The sequence below is a fragment of the Arachis ipaensis genome, chromosome B9 (genome assembly GCF_059453495.1).
Source record: "Arachis ipaensis isolate K30076 ecotype BB chromosome B9, ASM5945349v1, whole genome shotgun sequence".
Lineage (NCBI taxonomy): Eukaryota > Viridiplantae > Streptophyta > Magnoliopsida > Fabales > Fabaceae > Arachis > Arachis ipaensis.
In genome coordinates this window covers 15,275,727-15,300,268 of record NC_142444.1, presented here as the reverse complement: position 1 = coordinate 15,300,268, position 24,542 = coordinate 15,275,727, and the positions used below count along the sequence as shown (strand labels likewise).

General features: G+C 39.6%; 1 protein-coding gene and 1 pseudogene across 1 annotated transcript; one reads left to right on the top strand and one right to left on the bottom strand.

Annotated features, from left to right (window-relative positions):
• Nucleotides 1-9,681: 9,681 nt before the first annotated feature.
• On the bottom strand, nucleotides 9,682-12,229 carry LOC107619368 (cytochrome P450 CYP82J17). The gene is made up of 3 exons (XM_016321639.3): nucleotides 11,449-12,229; nucleotides 10,850-11,201; nucleotides 9,682-10,378 (listed from the first exon to the last, which is right to left on the bottom strand). The coding sequence occupies exons 1-3, from the start codon at nucleotides 12,051-12,053 to the stop codon at nucleotides 9,776-9,778; spliced, it is 1,560 nt and encodes a 519-aa protein (XP_016177125.1). The 5' UTR covers nucleotides 12,054-12,229; the 3' UTR covers nucleotides 9,682-9,775.
• A 302-nt stretch (nucleotides 12,230-12,531) lies between these two features.
• Nucleotides 12,532-16,332, top strand: LOC107615147 (protein FAR1-RELATED SEQUENCE 5-like; annotated as a pseudogene).
• The last annotated feature ends 8,210 nt before the right edge of the window (nucleotides 16,333-24,542 follow it).

The following is a 24,542-nucleotide window of genomic DNA, read 5'->3' as shown; positions in this document are numbered from 1 at the left end:
TAATATAGTATGCTAAACCAAATTCGAATAATAAAAAAATAAATTAGGTGAAGCTTACCAAACAAGACCAACTGGAAAGAGACAAAAACCTTTCTTTGAAAAATATCTAAATATATAGTCAAATCAGGATATTCGTAAAAACTGTAATAAAATTGTTAGAAAATCAAATTGTATTTAAAGTATATATACATTTCCATAAATCAATGAAGAAATAGGCGAGGTATTGAAAACAACTAGTTTTAAACTGTATAAGAAACTTTCAACGTTTATATAAAGAAGTACATATCAAATTAAAAGCAGTTGTATATTTCAATTCAAAAACGGTTTTGTTAAGATTTAAAGAATGACTGTAATTATTATCAAATAAGAGGAAAACTAAATTACAATTTATTTACAAAGGACTTGAAATATGAACTTAAAAAGGTGTCCTGCATCAAAACAGATTCAAATGTATATAAAAAAAAAAAATACATGATTCAAAAAGAAGTGCCTAAATAAAGAAGGTAAATACACCAAGAGTTTTAAACAGGCATATGCAGTTAGGATCAAACAAAAGCGTACGTGAACAAGAGAGTAGGATTGAAAGATAATCTGTTCACTTTCCAAGAAAAGTATCGCAGACAAGAACCTTAGAGCATACCAAGCAGGAATAAGATACGTGATATTCGCAGAGTTCAAGACACCTAACCGAGTAACCTCAAGAATTAACTCCTAACGTTCCCAAAATCCGCGATTCGCATTACCTATAACTCGCATATTGTCTATGATAACCCATTAGTGCTTACATATACATAATTCACTAGGGTTAAGCTGGCCAAACTTAATACCAGGAATTATGCAATGCAAGATTAATGGTATTTATCAATAGACCGTCATGTACTTAAAGCTCTATTCTCGTTATCCAAACAAGACCTACTACATGACTGACTCTCAGAGTATGCAATTGAAGCATAATCGGCAATTCCTCAGGCTCTACAGGAAAGACCGCTCTGATACCATAATGTAACACCCTCACTATCAGAAGTCACACTTCCGGCTGCGCTACTCTGATAGCAAGAAGTATTACGACTACTTTACATACTAAATATTAAAATAGGAGCCTGTGACTCGACAGCTTCCCCCTCGACGACACGGCGGCGGCAGACATGGCTGGGAGGTGCAGCGACCGCGGCTGGCTTCGCGTTGGACGACGGCGACAGGAAAGGCGAACAGCGGCGACGAAGGCGCGGCGGTTCCAAGCCCGCGGCCTCCCTTCACTTGTGAGCCATCTCTCTTCGCGATCTCAACGGCGACGGCGAGCGTGCATCCCCAAGAGTCTATGCATAGTTTTTTTTTTGTCAAATAATCAATATTGCTCAATGGGGGTATCATTCCCGGGAATTTATATAGTGCCCGGTCACACTTACGTCGTAGGGTCAACAGAGTATCGAGTTTTCAACCTGGTACACGTGGTGGCAAGCCACGGCACTTAATCCAGGGAACCTCGTATCTCAGATATTTCAAATTCATAAGCCATATAAATAATTCATTCATCATTCATCAATATCTAAGCCATTCTCAATATCATCATCATTCCTCAATCCATATCCCATTTTCAAATTCATTCAAAAATCATATTTCAAATTAATCCTCATCATCCTTCTTTCCGTTAATCAACAATCTGAATTCAAAACATAATTCTTTCTTTTCTAAATAAATCAATCTGAAACATAACGTTTAAGAACTAAATCTTTTTAAGCAATTGCTTCAAACAAAACTTCCAATTTTATAAAATTTCGGCAGCATCTCCTCTAAAACTTGGACTTTGCCACCCTTTTCGGGTCCCAACCAAACCAAACCAAACACCTGTTAATCATTCAAATCACTTCCAATAATAATTTTCACAACAACCACACTCAACACAGGGAAATTGCAAAATCCAGAATCCAATCAACCAATCCTATAAATCGCAGTTTAAATCAACCTCATTCAACAGCATTAATCAATAATTAAGAACTTTCAGTTTTCTCAAACAGTTTCAAACCAAACCGTTCCTCAAACCATGTTCGAACCATTACCAAAATAGTAAATTATTCTCAATAAACAAACCGTTTCCAAATATCAAGTCCTTTCCAAATTGGTTTTAAAATCAAATTCCAATATCAAATCGGGTTCAATATCACATCAAATTTCAATACTAAACCTTTCCTAAAATCGAATTGTTTCCAAAATTAAACTAAATGCCATTATTAAATCTCTCCCATTAATTCAAGGAAAACCACTTTAACAACATCAGTCAACTAATCAGAATATTCAGCTTTCTCAATCGATCCATCTATCAATCAAACTAATAATCTTATTCATCCAAAACAACTCAATTCAATTCATAAGACTCAGGCAATCACCAAAGATGTATTTTACGCATTAATATCGATTTACAACAACTCTGGAAAGAAAAACAAGTTTGAGAAAGACGCCCCTACCTCATTCGCGATCCAACTACGCGACAAACTACATTTTTATTCTTATTCCACAGCAGCAACATCAATACCGACCGTCCCCGCAGCAGCCACAACCTCTAAACATAGCCTTAGCTCAATCCTAAAATATTAATGTCGCGTAAACTCAATAGTCTATAACAGAATAGCAACTAAAAGAGTTTGGAACAAGGAACGACTTACTGGGCTTACAAATAATTGAGAAAATGGAGCAACAGCAGCTCCGGTGACGACACAGCACCTTGATGTTGTATGCTACAGCCATAGAACTCAGCAATCAAGACCCCTCGATCCTATGACACCAAAACCTTAGATCCTTAAATAACTTAGAACAGAAATACTAATTCATAGGTTTCGGAATGCATTGTTTACCCAAACAAGGACGAACGGCTGAATTGAAATAACGGTAACTCCGATGGTGGTTCCGGTGATCACTGCCATGTTCCCAGTGACCCGAACGGCGGCAACGACGGTGCAGCAGTTCAGAACAACAAGCAGCGGCGGCGGAGAGCTGAAATAGACATGCAGTGACGATAAAGGTTCCCGGAATCCAAAATAATAGAAGCCAAGCTTAAATCCCTTACCGGTAATGCACACTCCGGCGGCGGCAGCGAGGATGGCGCGACCGCCTCCACCGGCACTCCCCTCTCTCGGATCTCCCTCTTCTCTCTTCCCTTTCACCCTAATCTTTCTTTTCTGTCTCTGTTTATCTCTTTCTCCCTCAACGTTTTCTTTCTTTGTTTCCTGAAACACTTAGGTCTAGGCTTGGGGAAGGGAAGGCGGTGGGGTAGAGGGTTAGGACTAGGGTAGTTTAGGTAATTTTGGTAAACTTAGGGGTATAGAGTATTAATTGAAAATCTAGTTTAATCCTTTAAAATTATTTTATTTTATTATTTTCTTTATCTATAAAAATTAAAAGTATTAAATTTCGAAATCTCAATTATTTAAACCAAATCATATAAAATTATTATTATTTTACAATTACTAAACTTTATAATTTAAATATAGAAAATAATTCAATAATTATAAAATTGAATAAGAATCTTAATTCATTTCAAACTCAATTAATCAAAATTTACTTTAATTATCTTTAATAAAGAAATTTCTAAAATTAAACCTATAAATAAATAATTAAACTTTAAAATTAATTTATAATATAATTTTCAAAAATCCTGGGACTTACAGTGATCACTCGATATCGACATGGCAAGACAAGTATAAGGTCCATTATACCGTTTTACCTCCTAAATACCTCTACGCTGGTGGAGACTGATCCGAATCAACCATGTGCACCCGTTGCCAAATTCTTTACACTTCCTAAAATACTTGCGATGATCGGACTCCACCACTTTGTACTGAACCCCGCGTCGGATGCTATAGATCTTCACGCTTAACACAACCTCCTTTTTATCCTGAAACTGCTGACCAACCTAAAACTCTGTCAAACCTCCGGTACCCTGTGTATCTCGGGCACCAAATCCAACAGATTTGCCAGGAATTCCCTGCTGTCTCATGGCATCCAAGTCCAAAGTTGAAAAGTGCGGGGGTACTGCTGGGTCCATGAGCTAGACGCTTTGCCAGCCCCAGCTAAATCACTCGCTACTATGTCATCACCGCTATCATCGGCAATAATGTCTGGCTCCACATCGTCATCGTCATCATCATCCCGCAGTAAATCGTCTATACCATCTGGTGTGCCACCGTGTAATGAAACCGACGCCGCATCAGTAATACCAACTCCTCTGTCGCCACTGTGGTTTAGATCAGCTGCGAAGGATGGGGAGGCAACCACCATTGCCTCAGGTGCAATCACAGTCATGGATGACGAGGCACCAACAGGTCTTGAACTAGAACAGGCTGCCATTGTTGGAGCTGGGGAAATCCGGTTCGAACCTCCTGAGTTGGAGACCACATCAACAAACTTGGCCAACAACTCAGGGGTCCTGACCTCGAAAAATTATCGACGAAAATGGAACAGAACCTCCAAATCTTCATCATTGCCTATGACAAACGAATCGTATTTTATATCATCTCGCAAAATTAAAATCAGAATTCGATAGAATAGCTTCTCAACCCGTTTCACCCCTTGCAACCCCAATTTTTGGATTATAAAATTCAGGAACTCAACAAAGCTTGTTGTAGGTTTCAGAAAAACACTGAGGGGATCCTTATGAGTAAACTTAATTCTAGAGCGTGTTTTTTTCTTAATCGACCCTCTATAATGCACCAACACTAGAAAATTATCCTCACTAGCCATTGTCTTTCACTTTCATGGAAGAAATTCACGTTCACATCATATTTATATACGTTATCATCACAGTAAATCGAATGGTAATTTAAATCAGTCAAGTTCGAATTATATAAGGAAATTACGAGGTGTAATTCGAATTGGTGTGATTTGAATTAGTGGGGTATTCACGTGCATGCGTAATTCGAATAAATGTTATTTGATTTAATACAAGATTTCGTCCATGCATAAATCGAATTGGTCAGATTCGATTTGCATTTTCTCTAGTAATTCGAGTTGCCCTAATTCGAATTAGTGTTGAATTGTATAATTCGAATGGGTCTCATTCGATTTACATAAAAATATCTACTTAAAAAATTCATGTAACATTTTTCATTTTGGGTGAATTGTGTAATTTTGATTTTATTTTGATTTAAATATGCATTTTATCCTAAACTTTATTATATTTGTTTAAAAAGCTAAATAGATTGTTTTATAACTAATTATAAAATTTTTCGCACATTATTGTGCGAGTTTGCAGGTCTAAATCTAGTTGTTTTGAAGTCCCAAACTAAAATTTATGCTTACACAAATAAATGCATTCATATGTACTAAAGAAAAAATTAATTTAAGTTGATAGAGTCATCAGCTTATTTATTTGTTAAAATAAATATTAAGATTTAAATTTTATTTTATATATACAACAATTCATTAACTAATGAAAGATTCTTAAATAAAATTAAAATCTGTGATAAATTATTTTTCGGTCTATGTAAGATATATTATAAAAAACAAAACATATATAACATTTTAAGAGTTGGATATTAAGAGTGTGGCAACAGATTTGGATATTAAGAGTTCCTCAGAAAATCAGAATCTTTTTATGGCGAGTTTCGCATAACATTTTATCTGTTTTTGGAAATCTTTTTAATACAAGAATAACTAACACTCCTATATGTCCTATTTGTTTGCAGGAATCGGAGACCACTGAGCATGCTCTGCTGCTATGCCCTTGGATAAGGGCAGCTTGGTTTGGAGCCTAAATTCAATGCTGCGGCCCTAACAGTTTCTTCTTTTGGGAAGTAGATGATGGATATTCTAGAAAAAATGAAACTGAACACAGGGAATGATTACGATCATTGCAGCAGTAAGGTTGGTTTTCTAGTTTGGGAAGTGTGAAAAACGAGAAACCAAGCGATATATCAGAAGTCTACTCCTAATCCTATCATGGTGATTCGTAAAGCTAAATTAATAGAACTAGAATTTGTAGAAATGGCAGGAGAACCAGTAAAGAGTCAACTAATGCTACAAGAATAGGCAGCAGAGTTACCTGGAGACCGCCTCTGGTGGGATGGATCAAATGCAATGTGGATGCAGCATTCGATAAAGCACATTCTGCGGGAGCAACTGCAGCGGTATTCAAAGACCATAACGGGACCCTTCTCTCAGGAATTAACTCCACGATAGTTGCCACTTCGCCATTAGCTGCGGAGGCATTAGCGGTTAGGGCAGCCTTAATTATGTCGCGAAATTTTCAAATGCAGAAAGTTATCATAGAATTAGACAATCAAATACTTATTCAGGCATTAAAATCACATGCATCAATTGCAGAAATTCAAGTTATTCTACAGGACATATTACATTTAGTAAGAGGCATTCCAAGCTATGGCTTTACCTGGGTGCCTAGAGAAGCAAACTCATTAGCGCATGAAGTGGTGAAGCTCACAGGTCACGGTACTCTCCGTCAGAATTGGATCAGTATAGGCCACTGTCCATCAGGAACATTCTCCGAGGGGATCAGCTTGCCGTCTCCAGATTGCTAAATAGTTCTTGACTGCTGTCAGGAGCTATTTGGGAGGTGAGGAGTACTAATTAGATTTGCTGTAGAGGACAACTCGACGTTCCACTATATTGTGCGGATACCAGAAGCAGAGCTTCGAAATGGGGCAGACAGGGTCAGGTGGGTTGTTGTATTGATGGAGGAGTCTGCATAGGTGGCCCATTGACCTTGATCTAGGGTTTTTAGACTATGATATTGATAGATTGGGGAGGTTGTCTCTGTTGCATGTGCGGTTAGCTACACTGATTGGAATGAGCGCCACTGGAAGGATGTGATGAGGCGATGTAGACAAAGTGCCAATGCAATTATAGAGATGCTCAGTCAATTGGTTGAGGATTATCGTTGCTGGAAGGTGGGGGGATGTCGGCAGCGCGCTCTGGCTCGTGGGGCTGGACCAGAGTTGACTGGCCTTTAATGGTGTGCTTCAAGTTTTGCTCATTGCACCTTGCTGCAGCAACGACCATCATTTCCCTATTGTGTAAAGGGGTTGGGGAGTCTGCTGTGTTTTAGGTCTTGACAATTCACCTCCTTCTTCTCTTCCAGTTCTGTCGCTCTGCGAACAGGTCGGCCTCACATTTTCCTCTTGTTCTTCTAGTACTTCAGCACAACAATTTCCTACCTCGGTTCTTTTACAAGAGCCGCGTGATGAATATAATTCTCTTTTGCACATGTATAAAGATGAAAAGACGTCTCAGGTCTAGATTTTGTTGATATACTTTTACATTTTGGTATTATGTAATGATCCCTTTTGTTGGGGGTAGAGAAATCAAATGTGATAGGTGAAGGTATTGAGGAAACAAAAGGAAGAGGACTGGGTTGGGATGAGATTGTTGTTTGGCCCGGATCTCTGTCCAAAAGAAAAAAAAATAAATGCATTCATATATACCAAAGAAAAAATTAACTTGGGTTACTAGAGTCGTCAATTGACTCAATTCACTCGTTTGTTTAAGTAAGTATTGCAATTTTAAATTCTATTTTATATGGACAACAATTCATTAGACCCATAAATAAAACTTAAATCTACGAAAAATTATTTTTTGGCTACCGATCTAAGAGATACCATAAAAACCAATATATATATATATGGCCAAGTCTCTGGTGGTCACGCCTATGGTGATTAGGCTGCGTTTCTTTTTAGAGACAGGACAAAACATGACACTGAAACGGAGACAATAAGACGGAGACACTAAAAATTATCTTTTGTGTATTGTGTTTGGACACGATGGACAAGACACTAATATTATGTTTGGATACACATGGACAAGACTAAAATATTATATAAAATGACTAAAATAGCCTTGTGATTCCAAATTTTCTACATCAATACAAATTAATTTAATAAAAAATGAGAGTACGTAGGAGTACAGACGGAACTTGAAAAAAATATTTGAAAAGGCAAAAAATTTTAATAAAAAAATATATTAGTATTTATATTAAATAAAATTTATAAATATAATTATTTTATTTTAAAATTTATTATTAATATGTAGGAATACATATGGTTAAGATTAACAAAAAAAATAAATTTGAGTTTGATTAATAAAAAATTTTGTTTAAGTTAATAAGCCAAATTAATTTTAAATAAAAAATTAATTTAAAAAAAATCCATTTTTACATGAAAAAATAATTAGTTTTTGCATATAAAAATCTATTTTTATTTAAAAAAAACTAATTTTTTTATCTAAAAACTAATTTTTCTTTATAAAAAACTGATTTTTCTTTAAATTATATAAAATCAATTACAATTTATAAATTATTTTTTAGCATTTTAAAAGATCAATTTTACTTTTGCTAATATTTATCTTTCAAAAGTTTCAAGATTAATTATTTTTGTTATTATTTTTATTACAAATCAAATAATATAATATAAGGTTAAAATGGTATTGAAATAAAACGATAAAAAAAAAGAATTATCTATCCCCAATAAAAAATTCTACAGAAAGGAGAGAGTACATGAAAAAGAAAGAGATAGATGAAGAACAGGAAGAAAAAAGTATCTCTCAACAACGCAATAGGAAAAATAAGAAGGGGTAACAGTGGAAAAAAAGGAAAACAAAATTTATAAAATTGTGTCCACTCTTTCAAATCTCGTGTCCATCATTGTCCTTTGTGAAAGAGTAGACACAAAAGTATAAAAAGACAATACGTCCACTGTCCATGTTACTACTTCCAAACACTTTTTAAATAAGTGTTGTCCATGTCTCCGTGTCCTGCCCCCAAAACAAACGCTACCTTAGTGGTGGCTATAAAATGCACTTCCAATAAAAAGATGACAAGTGTGCTCTATCTTGTCCTCGTTAACTTATGATTTAGATACTAAGGACGGTAATATTTTTCTTTGTTACTACGCAGATAACATTGTAAATAGAGTGATCTTTTAATGTTAAAAAAAATGCAATAGTCGATTATTTATGTGTGGATTGATGTATGCTTAGTAATAATAGGTATGACCTCGTCTGGAAGTTGATGGGGTGAATAATGAGTTGATAATTTCTGACGAAAAGAAAGAAAGTAGCTTTGTGTGTGGTTGAAGACAGTTAATAACGATGGATGGGTTGTTATTGACTTTGCACACCTTCAAAGTTGAGAAGATCTCCGAAGTCCCTCTCAGGATCACACCCTTTCACAGCGTCAACCGACGAGAACCTCGGCTGCACCTCTCACCTTCAACGCCAACGGAGACTCCACCTGTCCCTCTCACTTTTAATGGCCATGGAGAAATCAGCTCTTCCTCTCACCTTCAACGCCGACGAGGACCTCCCCTACTACTCCTGTGAACTACATACTAGCGACGAGTGCCTTCCAATTTTTACCCACTAATTACAGATGGAGTCCTAATTTTTTCAGGCTTCCTGGAACCACACTCTCTATTGTTACACTCTCTATTGTTGGGATCGAGGATTTCTCAATTTTTTGAATTTATCCAATTTTTATATTTTTTATTTTTAGAATTTCATAATAAATTACTAAGCTCCTTTAATTAGTAGTTGTTTATTGATTCAAAATTTTTACCTTGCTTCATTAGTGCATTTACGGTCATTATATCTAGTCAAATTCTTTTTCTCATAATCTCAAATATTACACATGTCAAGTTTAGATTGGTTGCTGGACCTTAACCACCATAGTCACCAAATTAATGGAGCCACCAAAGACAACACGTCAACACCTATATATATATAGCAAAGGAAAATTCAAGTGATAGAAGCAAGGCAAGTCATATACATGGCATTATTAGCGTGGGGTCAAAATGATTTGTAAGGGAGTTAACTTGGGCAAGGTTATGCCCAACCCTTCTCTCATATCAATAGCCTCACCCTTTATTGGAACTTCCAAATCAAACTTTTGAAGCATGCGAGCAAGTGTTGTGAGAATCACTTGAATGGCGAATGTTGATCCAGGACAAGCTCTTCTTCCTGAACCAAATGGAAGGTATTCGAAATTCTGATCTTCATTAAGTTCTCCATTGCCATTAATAAATCTTTCTGGTGAAAATTTCTCAGGTTCTGCCCAAATGCTTGGATCTCTATGTAGCTTCCATACATTGGCAAAGACACGTGTTCCTTTTGGTACGTAATAGCCATGAATGTAACAATCTTCTCTTGCCTCATGAGGTACTAATAGAGGCCCTGCTGGATATAATCTTAGACTTTCTTTCAAAATTGCTTGTAAATACACTAGGTTTTTTATGTCGGATGCTTTTACTATTTTGTCCTTACCCACATGAAGGTCAATTTCGTCCTTTGCACGCTTCAAAGCATGTTTGTTGTTCAATAAAAGGGATAGGATCCATGTCATTGTGCTGGACGTTGTGTCTGACCCCGCCAACATTATATTCTAAAGTTTTTGTTGCATATTGTTAGAAGAAAAGAACAAAGGAGAAAGAAGGGTAAAATATGTTCCGTTTCAATTTGTGATTTTTAAAAAAAAAAAAATATTTTTAATATTTAATTTTATTTAATTTTATTTCTAATATTTTTAATTTATTTAATTTTATTTTTAATATTTTTTATTTATGTCAAAATTATTTCTGAACATATTTTATTTTATCCCTAACATTTTAAATGGAGTTAACATTTAGAATAATTTTATCAAAAATAAAAAATATTAAAAATAAAATTAAATAAAATTAAACAGTAGAGATATTTTAAAAAAATTTACAAATATAGAGACAAAAAATATAATTTATCCGAAAAAAAAATCGACATGTGTTTTTGAAATCACTTGATTATGATGATTTAGCCAAATTTTTACTTGTGTACCTAACATTATTAATTTGAATTCAGATAAAAAGAAACAGATGCTTACCATAATATTTGCCTTGATGATATTGTCCCGGGTATGGCCAGAGGCAGGATCATCTTCAATAACGGAAAGCATAAAGTCAATGAAATATTGTTTCTCACTTGATGAGTAGTTCTTTTTCTTTTGATCATCATTCTTCACATCATGCTCTTCAACCCAATTTCCCACAATTGTATCCAAATCCTTTGCAATTCGTTTCATGTTCTTAAGCACTTGCCCTTGTACTGGTAACCATCCAATAATTGGAATCAAATCTGAAGGAACAAGCTCACCAGAAATGTGCATGAACTCTTTTACAAGCTTCACAATTCTATGTGATTCTTCATCGTCCGCATCTTTCAAGTAGCTAAAATACCTACCCATGTTGAAATTCATCACATCAAGAAAAATTAGGTAATTACGAATATAATAATAAAAATTTAATTTTGATATACTGACAATCTAAAAAAAAAATTATATAGTCATCCAGTTAAGTTCATATCTTTAGATGAGAATTTAAGTATAATTGATTTATAAATGAATTATAAGAATATATTATTGTACCAAAATTAAATTCTACTAACCAATTAACTCATACTTACAATAATATCTTTAATTAATACCTCTTTCCGGCAATCATCTTTATGATTATATTGAATGTGAGGCGTTCCAACCACTCACTTATGACAACCTTAACCCCTGAATCCGCACCAAGATAAGACAACAAATCATTGATCAAAGTATCAACCTCGGATTCATAAACATGCCTCAAAGATTCGATGCGGCGCGGCGATAGAAGTTCAAGCATGGCTAGCTTCCTCAGCTTGGTCCAATAGGGGCCATAAGGAGCAAATCCAAACCCTGCAAAGTTGTAACCAAGGTGAATTCCATGGCTTGACTTTGGGCGCGAAGCTAAAACGACGTCGTTTGTAGTGAAACACTCTTTGATTGCATCCTTGTTGCAAATTACAAGGGCAGGGTATGCTCCTAAATGGATTTGGAATATGGGGCCATGCTTATCCGCTAAAGAAGCAAAGATTCTTGCAAGTGGTGTTTTGGCTCCTAGTAAATGGAGGTGACCAATCAAAGGTAAAGCACCTGGTAGTTCTGGTGCTTGAAGCTTCTTGGTTTCATCATCACCACTTTTGTTGATCTTCCATATGTTGTAGATAAGAAATAGAGCTAAAGCTACCAAAATTGTTATTGTAGGAAGTGAAAGGAAATCCATGGTGTCTGGTCACAATTATTATTAGAGTTTAATAAGTGAAGAGTGAAGAGTGAAAAGGCATTTATTAAGTACAACCAATTCCCAAAGATAAATAGTGTTAATGAAAAGTCATTGAAGAGAGAAAACAAATATATCACTTCAAATTTGGCCGAAGACATTTTTGTCACACAAATGACGTGAACCCAATGGGAGTGATTGCTTTTGACTATTCTTGCTAATAAAAATAATACATGGAAAAAAAATGGTTGGAACTTTTGGAAGTATCTTACTGAAATTTTGACTTCATTGTGCCAACAATTTTATTATTTTTTATAATAAAATAATATATTTGTATATAAAAAATACTTTTTTTAAAGTGAAAAATCAATGGATCTTTTGAATTATTTAATTGATTCATAATTCATTTGTTTTTTTTTGTTTGATAATTCAAGCGTACTCGACACGAGAACTCAAAATATACAATCCACTATAAATAGGGATGGCAATGCCATTCGAACTCGCGGGTATCCACTCCGCCCCTACCCGCTTGGGGCAGGTAATTACCCGCCCCGCATCGGGGCAGGTTCTTGAGAGGGGCAGGGCGGGATCGGATTTAGGTAATACCCGTTCCTACTCGCCCCGCTATATATATAATATATATGATTTTAATATATAATATGTATAATATATGTAAAATAATTAGTAAATGATTAATAATATATCATATTTAAATTTTTACTTTAATTTATGTTATGTATGTGATGATAGTTATATAAATTATGAAATTTAATTTAATTTATTGGATTTTAATAATTATAGGGGTGGGTAGGGGCGGGGAGGCTAGGGTACCCGCAGGGGCGGATTAGGGTTCAATGTTTTACTACCCGCGGGTAAAAGCGGGGCGGGTTCTATGCGAGTTATTGTACGGCGGGGCGGGGTCGGGTAGAGCAAAAATCCACCCCTACCCGCCCCGTTGCCACCCCTAACTATAAAAAGAGAACAAAAAGAAATAATAAAACACAAAAACAAACAACACAAAATACCTCAAAACAATACTTATACAGTATACTAACCCATGGATCCTTAAATCATGCATCAAAATATCGTCTTTTTATATCTTTTTAGGAGGTTTCTACGGTGGGGAAAGTATATTCAAGATTTTGGTGGACCAGGTAATGAATTCAATTTTTGGAAAAGATTGGGCCGGTTCACAAATAATCAAAAGTAGTGGTTGGGGATAAAATTAAGAAACAACCAAAAGGAGGGGGAGAAGACGAGAATCCGTTATTAACCTAAAGCCCCAAACTCCATTAATAGGTAGGTGAAAGCTGTGTTGGGATCAGTGTGAAAGTTCGTTTGGTCGACCTGCACGGAGACGGCAGTGCACGACGGAGGAGAACGCGGTATTGAACGGCGTGGAAGCACAGATCGAGATCTGGTTGTCTCGAGATTCACAATAAGGGAAGGAAATGGACCACACAGGGCAACGAGATTCACAGGTACGCTTTGTCGGTGTCAATGAGGTCTTTACCGTCCGATAATGCCGGGGGGGGGGGGGGGGTTGCACCGAAATTGATTTCAATTGTGGGGCCCGTGAGTCACCGATTTTCCCAACAGTTTTAACCGTTTGATTGTTGGAGGTTGCCGTTTATTATGGCACATAGCCGAATTTGATTTGTTAGTTTTTAATGTGTACCGAAAATCAGGGTTGGTCCTTACGGTTGAATGAGTTTTAGTTGGGTTATTTTAGGATGCCTGGGATTATAGCTGCGTGTTCGTAGTTACGATTGATAACGCCGATGTTCCGCTCGCTCACTGCGTTTGTTTGAACTGTGACAGCCGAATGGTTTTGTGGAGCCTAGCTACGAGTTTTCATCTAATTTTGACCGAGTCCATGCGTCGCAGGTGTGTTTGTTGCTCCTGTTATGAGTTTTTGTTGACCGGTTTATGTTGATGTGGCCCACCGCCTGTTGTAACACATGTCGTATGTTGTTCGTTGCAGGATGGTGACGATGGAATGAGCGGCGAAACTGTGCCGGTAGAGGACGCAGAAGCGATGGACTCGTCCGCCGCAGATGCAGACATAGATGCAGAAGCAGGAGTGAGGATTGTTGAAGGGATAGGATCCTTTGGCGCGATTGAATTTTCTTCCCTCACAGCCAAGGACGTCCTTACAACGGAGTTCACAAGCCTACAGGCAGCTTATGACTACTACAACGAATTCGGTCGCATCAAGGGATTCTCGGTCAGGAGGTCTAAGGTGGGTCGCAGAACAAAGCAGGGGGCGGAGAGCGAAATAATTTGGCAGATATTCATGTGCTCGAGGGAAGGGGAGCGAGACGGGAAACACATGCAGCGGAAAGACAGGAAGAAGGATCCTCGACCGATCACGCGGTGCGGGTGTGAAGCCCGGATTAAGGTCCACGCTGATGATGCCAGCGGGCGATGGTTTGTTGAACAATTCTGTGACAACCACAATCATCCCATGCTGGATGCGAGGTTTAGGGGTCTGTCGCGGTCACACAGAGCAGTCAAGGAAGGGGATTTGCACCAAATCAATTCCATGAGAAAATCTGGGTTGCGGGTGCCTACGATTTTCCGCGCGTTTGCCAATTAGTCAGGAGGATTCGAGACTGTCGGGTTCGAGATAAAGGACATATATAATGCGATAGAGAAGCAAAGGCGGGCAGGCGCGACAGATGCGGAGTCCGCGTTGAAGTTCTTGGGAACTTTAAGGACGACTGATTCCGGGATATTCTGGAGGTACTCGCTGGATGTTGACAAGAGGCTGGAAAATCTCTTCTGGTACGATCGTACAAGTCGTTATGACTACAGCGTGTTCGGGGATGTCCTGGGTTTTGATGCAACTTACGGTCGTAACAAATACAAGTGCCCTTTGGTAATATTCTCAGGGGTGGAACATCATATGAGGACGGTGGTGTTCGGCTGTGCCATATTGAGCAACGAGAGCAAAGCAAGCTATGTGTGGTTGCTGCGGTCATTCCTTGAGGCAATGAAGGGAAAACAGCCGAAGTCTGTCACCACGGACGGTGACCTCGCCATGAAGAGTGCGGTTAGCATAGTTTTTCCCGATGCACATCACAGGTTGTGTAGCTGGCATTTGTTAAGGAACGCCACTGTTAGAGTTGGACGACCGGGTTTTCTCAGGAAATTCCATTTATGCCTCATGGGAGATCTAGAGGTTGACGAATTTGAGACAATATGGACGGATAACGTGGCGGACCACGAGTTGGAGGATCATTTGTGGATAGTGGAGATGTATGCCAAGAAGCATTCCTGGTCCAATGCCCATATCCGGGGAAAATTCTTCGCAGGTCTGAAGATGACATCCAGGTGCGAGGCTTTGAATATGCAGCTTGAAAAATTTATACACAACGGGTACAATCTAAGGGAGTTTGTGGAGCACTTCCAACACTATTTGGAGTTCATGAGGAGGAGAGAACTAGTGGCAGACTACAAGTTTGCGTATGGCGAGCCTGTTGTGAAGACGAAACTCGAGGCCATTGAGCAGTTCGCTGCAACGGTTTATACAAGAGAGGTTTTCAAACTGTTTCGGGAGGTGCTGATGCTAGCCAGCAACGTTAGAGTTGTGTCCACGAAGAGGACGAGCGCTTGTGTTTTGTTCGAGGTTGCAATGTACTGCAAGCAGAGATCATGGGCCGTGTCCTGGGCTGAGGAAGATGATGAATTCAGCTGTTCTTGTCAGTGGATGGAGTCCTTTGGGCTTCCTTGTGTCCACATGGTTGGGGTTCTGGTTTATCTGAACATGACAACTATCCCCAAAGGCCTAATACTTGACCGGTGGGCAAAGAGGACAAAGCAGCCACGTGCACCCTGCGACAAAACTCGTGTTGGGGAGATCCCAGACGCGGCATACATGAGCATGCACGCGGCGATGCTGGATGATTGCAGGGAGCTGGTGAGCCTGTCTTGCTGGTTTTTTGAGGACTACGTGGATGTGAAAACAAGGTTGGCAAAGGAGCGTCAATCCCTGCGGGACAAACATCGCCAAAGGTTGGGTGTTCCTGAGGAGGCCAGCAGGGTGTCTGTTCGGGATCCGATGCGGGCAAGGTACAAAGGATGCGGTCGAAGAGTTGTTACCTCTTGAGGAAAGTTTCGCCGTGTTCACAGGTGTCGATTGTGTGGAAAGGGTAGACACAATTCTCGCAAGTGTCAACAATCGAGTATGTGGAAGAACATCGACAGTTTCGAGGCTGGCGCGGCTTACGAAAGCATGGAGGCAGGAGAGGGGGGTGACGAGTACTACAAATTTGAGTGAGCGGGCTGTACTATTCTTGTTGGCGGTTACGCATCGAGTCGAGCTGGATTAAGTTTGGGTGGCTGCTAAGAGCCGTACTTGCTGGCGTGACATCCGGAAGGGCGTATGCATAGCGCAATGTGAGTTAAGAATTTTATACTTCTGGTGATATTGCTTGCGTTCAGGGACGAATGTAGTATGCAGTGCAGCTTGTGAGGACGTGCCAAATTCAACGTGTTGTTTGTGTTGTGACAATAGTTGCGTTTGTGTGTTTGATTAATTAAATTAGAAAGGGCTAGTTAGTGTAAATCGAGTCATGTAACGAGATATTGTTGCCGAAAAAATTTTTCTACTTTTCGTTATATTGGTTGCATTCATGGACGGATGTAATATATAGTGGAGCCTGTGGGGACGTGCCTCCTCAATGTGTTGGTCTGTCTTAATGTGTTGGTCTGTAGTGTGACAATAGTTGCGTTTGTGTTTGATTAATTAAATTAGAAAGGGCTAGTTAGTGTAAACCAAGTAATGTAACGAGACATTGTTGCCAACTTAAAGTGGTCATTGCGTAGGGATTTCGGATGTCTGGGTCTCGGGACGAAATTTTCTATAAACTACATCGAGTGTTTATATTTTCCTAGTACTAAGAATATGGCACTATCCATCACGAAGCGGACAAAAAAAACATATAATAACAACAGGCTTTTTTATGGAATGATAATAAACGCTTTGTTTATGGAATTATATACCAGACTCCATTGGAACAAATACGGAACAGAAGATAAAATTTAATTCGCACTATTTTAACATCCAGCCCACGGAAACAAACTATTTTACCAAAAAAGCGGTGGTTCCTGGCATGCAACGGTTGATACGCATGCAACAAAATACATTCAATATGACGGGTCAAATAGCTATCACCTCGAAGTGGAGTCGTGTACAATGATTTGTTGGTACCACTTCAAAGTGACGGCCCACCCTGGTCACCAACAAAAGGGGGAATGGAAAAGCCCAGCATGGCCAAAACGAAGCTCCCGTTATGAACAGGGTCATGGCAGCACGGCTGCTATTGCCCTCCGGCTATTCCAGTCCACCTCTGTCCGCTGCCTTACCTCATCATGGAACTCATTGAAGTGCTCGTTTACAATAGCCAACGCAGTGTCAATCCGTATCCTGTCGAACAGTTGATCGATGCTCTGCAGCATGACAAAGTAAAAGGCATACATGGATGTGTCGATTAAGAGATCTTTACACAATGGGAAACTTTTTAAATGCATACATCGTGAGAAAGGTTGTGTTGAATACCTTCTTCTACGGGACAGGGCTGGTTGTGAACATATGCTCCATCTGAAGCCACAACATCATCCATAGCTTGTCTCTGTTACTTTTTTTTCCGCGGTCGCCGCCGGAAACATAAATTGGTGAATACATGTCAAAACCGGAGAACAAATATGCATGGTTGAGCAATTAATATAATGCGTACCAGTTGTACTCGTTGGTGATCCCCAGTACGAAGTCTGCATTCCACTCAGACAGCGGCGGGTTCCTTCCTAATACGTCGATATCTGGGAACATGGTTTTCAAGATCTTGTCCAGAACACTGGCCTGCAAAACGGCAGCAGATGAGACAGGAGAAGAGTTTTACTTCCCAAAAAAAATGAATGTCTGGGTTTACCCTGCATGTCCCATAAAGGATGAGACAATAGAAAAGAAAAGAAACAGGCCCATTAGTTCATAACAAACCGGATTAAAGAAAGAAACAAAAAAAAGGCAACTTCCAAATTGAGATGGAAACACAGTGAAATGTCGTGCATCGTTGGAAAGGAAAAGTAGATATTACGTACCACTGACTTAACCGCTTTACTTCTTCCCATGACAGTCTCCTGTGTTGAAAATCTGTCGAATATCCACATCCGGCGACCAGAGACATCCACGACCATCAGGTAGTAGTGACACTCCTTCATGCCCTCGAGGACGTCTTTCATCTGGACGTAGATCTGTCATGGAGTTATGCGTTAGCGTTTCTGGTCAGTTATGAGCGGCAATAGGAATAATAAAGACCATACTATTTTTTGGGTTTTCCTCAATTTTATGTCATCTTTCTTTGTATTTTTTGGTTTTCCGTGCGGTTTGCGCCGCGACAATGCTTACATATCTCAAGGCGTTGGGTCGTGGTAGCCATGTCCCACGAAAGTAGTCCATCAACTGATCATTGTCGATGTCCTTGGTCAGAGCAAATTCCTGTCACGTGTGACATGGTCTGGTCATATAGCGGTCGTAATTGTATCGCAAAAAATGAATCGGCATCGGGAAGCAAGTTGTATGAAAACGTTACCAAAAAAATCAGCGGAAGGGACCAGACCGAACACCATTGCAGCTGCGACTGTGTCCATGAGGTCCTGAGCGCAAGCAGCTCCAGGATGTAGGCTGACGATTCATTCCCAGGCAGGAGCGAGGAAAACGCCTCTCGGTCCAGTTGGCGATCATCACGGCAAAACAGTTTCTCGTCAAGGTTCAAGCATTCGCCGAATATGTAGGCCATCATCTGGGCCGCCTCCAAGGGAAAACCCATCTGCCGGGTTATCTTGAAGCCGGCATGTATGAACTGCGGAAGAACAAAAAATAAAGTTAAGCCGTGTTCGGAACACCGTTTTACTTCGAGTACGACCTAAGTGATACATTAATCCGGATGATATAGGCCTTACCGGCGGAAAGATCACTGCCCCAGAAGATGGAATGTGTTGGCTGTTCTGCTGTCTTGGGTTTTTCGGCATTTTCCGAGGTGTTCTCATATCGTCTAGGAGTTCTCCTCTTTTGAAGAACTTTGCCTGCAATCCCGAGCCGCTCCCTATGATGTTTGCACCGCTTCGGACATTCGAGCCCATCGTGTCCTGTGATATCGGGGCACAAAGAATATGGGTGAAATAAATAAATCACGCGAATGCACAAGTGGTTGTTCAGATAACACGGCAAGCCACCTACAGGGCTGTGCAGTTTCACTTACAGGCGCTGCGTGGCCCAACGCGTTGGGTGTGGAATGGGGCGTGTTATACTGCGGGGCATGTGCGCTCCATGCGAGGTTTGTCTGGTGCGACACCCCTAGCGCCATCCAATGATCATCATGGAGCATCGACTCAAACATGATGGTGCTCTCCGCCCAGTGTCCCGTCATGCTAGAGCTGATGTTCGCCCCACCCAAGGTTCCGAGTGTTGCCGTGCGTCCCTCGTGGGGTCCCGCTGTCAGGTCGACGATGTCGACGTCCTCCGCCGTGCTCCGTTCTCCCCTCCTTTGAGCGCTGCTTTCCGGCATGGCTGCGGTGACCTGGGACCCGGCACCGACGGTCCTTATCCTATGCTCCCCTCCCATCCTGACGTACTTGTTCAGGCATTCGTCAACCTGGCCGAGTGCTTTCCTAAGGTCATCGGTGAATACGTCCAGCTGGGAGTGCTCTTTCTGGAGAAACTGGGAAAGCAAAGACATATCTGGCTCAGACCGAAGTGAAGTGGGAACAGGGCCAATCTAAGGGCAAATGGAGTATGCATGCAGATACAAGAATATCATACATACCTCAAGCAGTCTCACAATGTTCCTATTCAACGCGTCCATGGTGGCGTTCACCTTCAAGAGAGTCGCCGCCACCAATCCCTCCTACAAACAACAATGACCCTAGTCAACAGAGGCCAAGGAGGAGACATAAATGTTTACCTTACACGGGTGCATCAAATCCGCTTACCTCCGAAGCTGGTATCTTCTCTGCATCCTCTTTCATTGAGCGCGTCGTTCGGTTGACTACCTCGTAGGAAGTGTGTTGGTGGAGTGATGCTTACCTTAGAAGGCACGCTGATGGGTCATGTTTTATTCCGCATATATACTTAAAATGTGCACGAATAGTTGTAAACGTTTGCTTTCCGGGCGATCGAACTGGGTCTCTAATGTGACAAGGTGATGTGACCATTCGAAGATATCACGAGGGATCTTTCTCGGGAAAATTGCCTTGCGTCCGTTGAGTGGGCTAGACCTCTGACAGCATTAGGTGAGATGATGAAGGATAGGGTTACTCCAATCCCTACGAGAAAAAGATCCTTCCACAGATGCCAACCACAGATTCCTCGCAGATACCTTAATACCCTTCGTCGGCACCTCGCTTCTAAGCCAGTCGATGCACATGTCCGAATGCGGCTACCCGACGGCGAGAACCACAATGTTCCACATCGGCGTTGCCACGATGTTGGACCCCCATGATTGAGAACTCGTGCAGAGTTTGTGTTGGTGGGAGGGCACATCTTGGAGGGGTTCGGCGATTCTGGACAAAACTGTGGACGGAAAATTGCAGTATGTTGGGTCAGATAATATAAAGGAGCTGGAGATCACAAAGGTCTGTTAAACGAAACTGTAAAATTATTTTATATGAAAAAAAATAAAAAAGGGGGGGAGGGCTGTACAGTAATGTAATGACGATTTCATCTATTATTTATAAAAAAAATAACATGGCAACGAATAAATTCGTAATGTTTAAAAAATAAAGTTATTAATTTTTACATAAACAACTGCGCTAATTATTTTTTATGTGCTAACTACAATTGTGTAATACATATAAATGAAGTTTTGGTTGTGTAATGCTTAACTATGGGACTCATAATTGGTTTTAAAGAAATTGTTAGTGCCGATTTGTTTAAAATCGTTACCAACGATTTGTGTGAAGAGGAAGAATAATTAGAAAGCTTTGGATCAACAATCAATGGTTAGAATCAACTTAGAGAATGAGAGTAACGATTTCATGGTTGTAAAAATTCTGAAAAAAAATTTGTCTTACTTGAAATCGTTAATCTCATTTTCACAATTTTTTTGTCTTTTTCTAAAATCGTAAGTCACGATTTCTTATAACATTGAAAACACCCATATCGGTGTATAACACTAAATTAGTGTAATATCAATGTATTACACTCTTTCGATTGTAATATCCAAAAAATTAGCCAAACAACTGTGAGTCAGTTATAATTTAATGTAAACAATATACATAATATTAAAAAATGCTTTGATGAAACATTTTCGGTTATTCATGATTTAAATAATTAATATAGATTATTAATTGAATAAATATATAATTTCCTTATATAATTATTAAATAATATATATGTCATATTCATTTTTTTTTAAATAATAATTTGTCATGTTTCACCAAAAAAAAAAACAACTCAACTGGCAATTTTGATCAGAAAAAAAGACCCAACACAAGTACATAACGCTAACGGGCATCGGCGCGATTATCACAACCCCCCTCTTCTGGTCTCGACACTCGCAACCATGTTGTCTTCCATGGTGAATTTAAGATCAAATTCAAGATATGAAAAGTGTGAGGAGAGAAAATAGGAGGACAGGGAATGAGAGGCAAAGAGAGTGAGACAGAAGCGAAAATTATGGCAAAGTAAGACTATAATAATATATTTATCTATGTATAAATAACAATATAATGTTGCGTTTATAAAATTCCCTGATAAAAAACGTATTTTAGATTGTATAAATAAGTACGACTATATTAATATATTTAAATATGTATAAATAATAATATAATGTTGCGCTTATAAAATTTCCTGATAAAAAGCGTGTTTTAGATTGTGTCCTGGAATTTGAATGTACTATCCGGGGCCGTGTTGGACACGTGGCGACATTCTGACCAACACGTGGGGGCCTTGCTATAACACGTGAGGGCGTGTTGAATAATTTCCATAATACTATAATACAATTCAAATGTGAATGTTCAACAAAAATACTATTTTCTTTCCATATTAAAAATAATATCTATTTCTGTTAAGTACTATAAATATTGTTTAATGTTAACAATGGACACATCGTTAATTTCACGTATGACTCAGAACGTTTAGCAGTCTTCTCCCTATACGTTTGGAATTCAAACTGGAATGTGGGCCCCCCGCCATTATTTCTCCTGTCATCCATTCATATGCTGATCCAAACATAGACTAACTCGGGAGTTTAACACTTAACTGAACTTAACCCTTAATAAAAGCCAATGGCTAATCAACGTAACCAAACAGATAATTCACAATTAAATTACCGTGAGTAACCATGTGTCAAACAGCCGTTGTATCTTAAAGGGCAGATGTCCGTAACATGTGCCCTTGGTCTCGCCAGTTACCGGTACCCATCAGTTTACAGCAGGGAGTGGTTCCTCTCCATTTTTTGAACACTTATATAGAATAAAGTACCGGATAGTATCCACAACCGTTTACAGCAAGCTTGGCTTCGCTGAACACCAAACAACACTTATGTGACAACCAACTCCCCAGCCGGACCCGTTCCCTGCACACCAACCCGACAATGTCGCAGGATTCAATCAACCAACCGATTCCCGTCCGTAGCAGGGGGCTCGAGGAACTGTCAGTCTCGGAACTGATCGAACTCCTCGTTAGGGAGGTAAACTCTTCAGACCGTGACAGGCTCATGGCATTGAACTGCGTGTTGGTAGCCAAAACCACTGAAGAACTTTGCATACACCATGAAGAGCTGGCAGCGATGAACGTGGCGCAGGCGACTCCCTATCTAGGGCAGAATACGACGGAGTCGGGCATCGACGAGGGGGACAGCGCGACGACCTGGCTGGAGACGTGGGTCGTAGAAGCCGAACAAGAACACAGGGTCACGGTTCGCCGACTGACACCCCAGGCAGCTGACTCGATGGTCTACACCGGTAACCCTCGTCAGCGGGAAGAAAAAGTGGCAGCAAAGTGGGGTGCATTAGAACAACGGGTGGCGGAGCTGGAAAGGAAGCATGCAGTGCTGCTCCGCCGTTTTAGTACTACACCGCCGTCGACGGCACAATACCGTAGCCACCCGGGGACACCAACAGCGGATGACGACGTTACGGGAGGCCGTTGACGTGGCGGTCAGATGCAAGTCCCCTAAAAAAAATACCATCGTTTACCTCTTTTTAGTAGTAATATATAGAAACTGACCCCTTTTTTTGTGGTGGCTTGGGTACTTATGTGATTCTGACACTTTTTTTATTTTTATTATTGAGATTGTGGTGGTGTTTTTAAATGATGTGGAGAGTTGGTGTGTTTTTTTTTTAATGGACGATCACAAATCTGACCCTCAGATTTGCTGTTTTAATTTTATTTTAAATTTACAAATCTGACCATGCTTTAACGTTAAAAAATTGTTGAAACATGTAAATCGGACCCTCCAATTTGAGGAATTTTGATTTTTTTATGTTTTTTTACTCAAAACGCACCCTCAGTTTTCTTACTCAAAACTTACCCACGGTTCTTCCCAGAACCGAGGCTCAGTTTTCCACTCAACCCACAATCTGACCCTCAGTTTTCTACCCTACCCAAATCTGAGTCTCCTATTTGTAGTTTCTAATTTTAAGAAGAAAAAAATTATTTCTATATCCATAAAAAATACACCACCTCTTCATAACTATGCATAACATACTTTCCCAATCCATTACCAAAAAAATTAGCTGTTTTGAAATGCAACGTAAGGGATCATGACGTCTTGGTGTAACTTAGAACACGCAATGTGATGAATTAAGGCTTTCTCCCCCGTACCGCTAACAATGCTCGTCAGAAACAGACAACTAAACATGCAAACCAGTGCCGGTAGGCTGAGTAGTAACCATGCGAGGACCTTTTCTTTCCCTCCTCTATAATTATATATTACAGTCACTGTGTCAACATAATCAGCCTCATCCGCTGGCAGCACGGCAGTCGTGTCAGCGGTCACTTGCGTCCAGTCACGTATATACCACGAAACGTACCCGACACGTTACTTGCGCGTGAAACGAGGCGAGCTCGCAAAGGATTCAGGCCAACTCTATTACGTTTATTTTTCTGGCACATTGGTGTAATCTTGGTGTAATACTCAATAATTGATAGAATAATTTTTATTCGTAATCGTTTTTTATGATTATTAATTTTAAAAACTGTAATAAATAATACCAAAACTATGCAAAAAATTCGCAGATGAAGGACAAGATGGAAAAAATCTAACAAATTTACTGCCCGTTTGTCTAATAAAGGGATGAATAAACCGAAACAATAAAAAAAACAAACAAACAAAAAAGCCAGCAAAGGACGACGGTAGCCAAATAGCAACGTGGTGCAGACAAAATTTCAGAATCACAACATAGTATCCGTGCAGAACTAAACTCCGGTGGATGACGCCGATCCGAGCTTATTGGCCGATTCATACCAAACTTTGTCATCGCGCAACC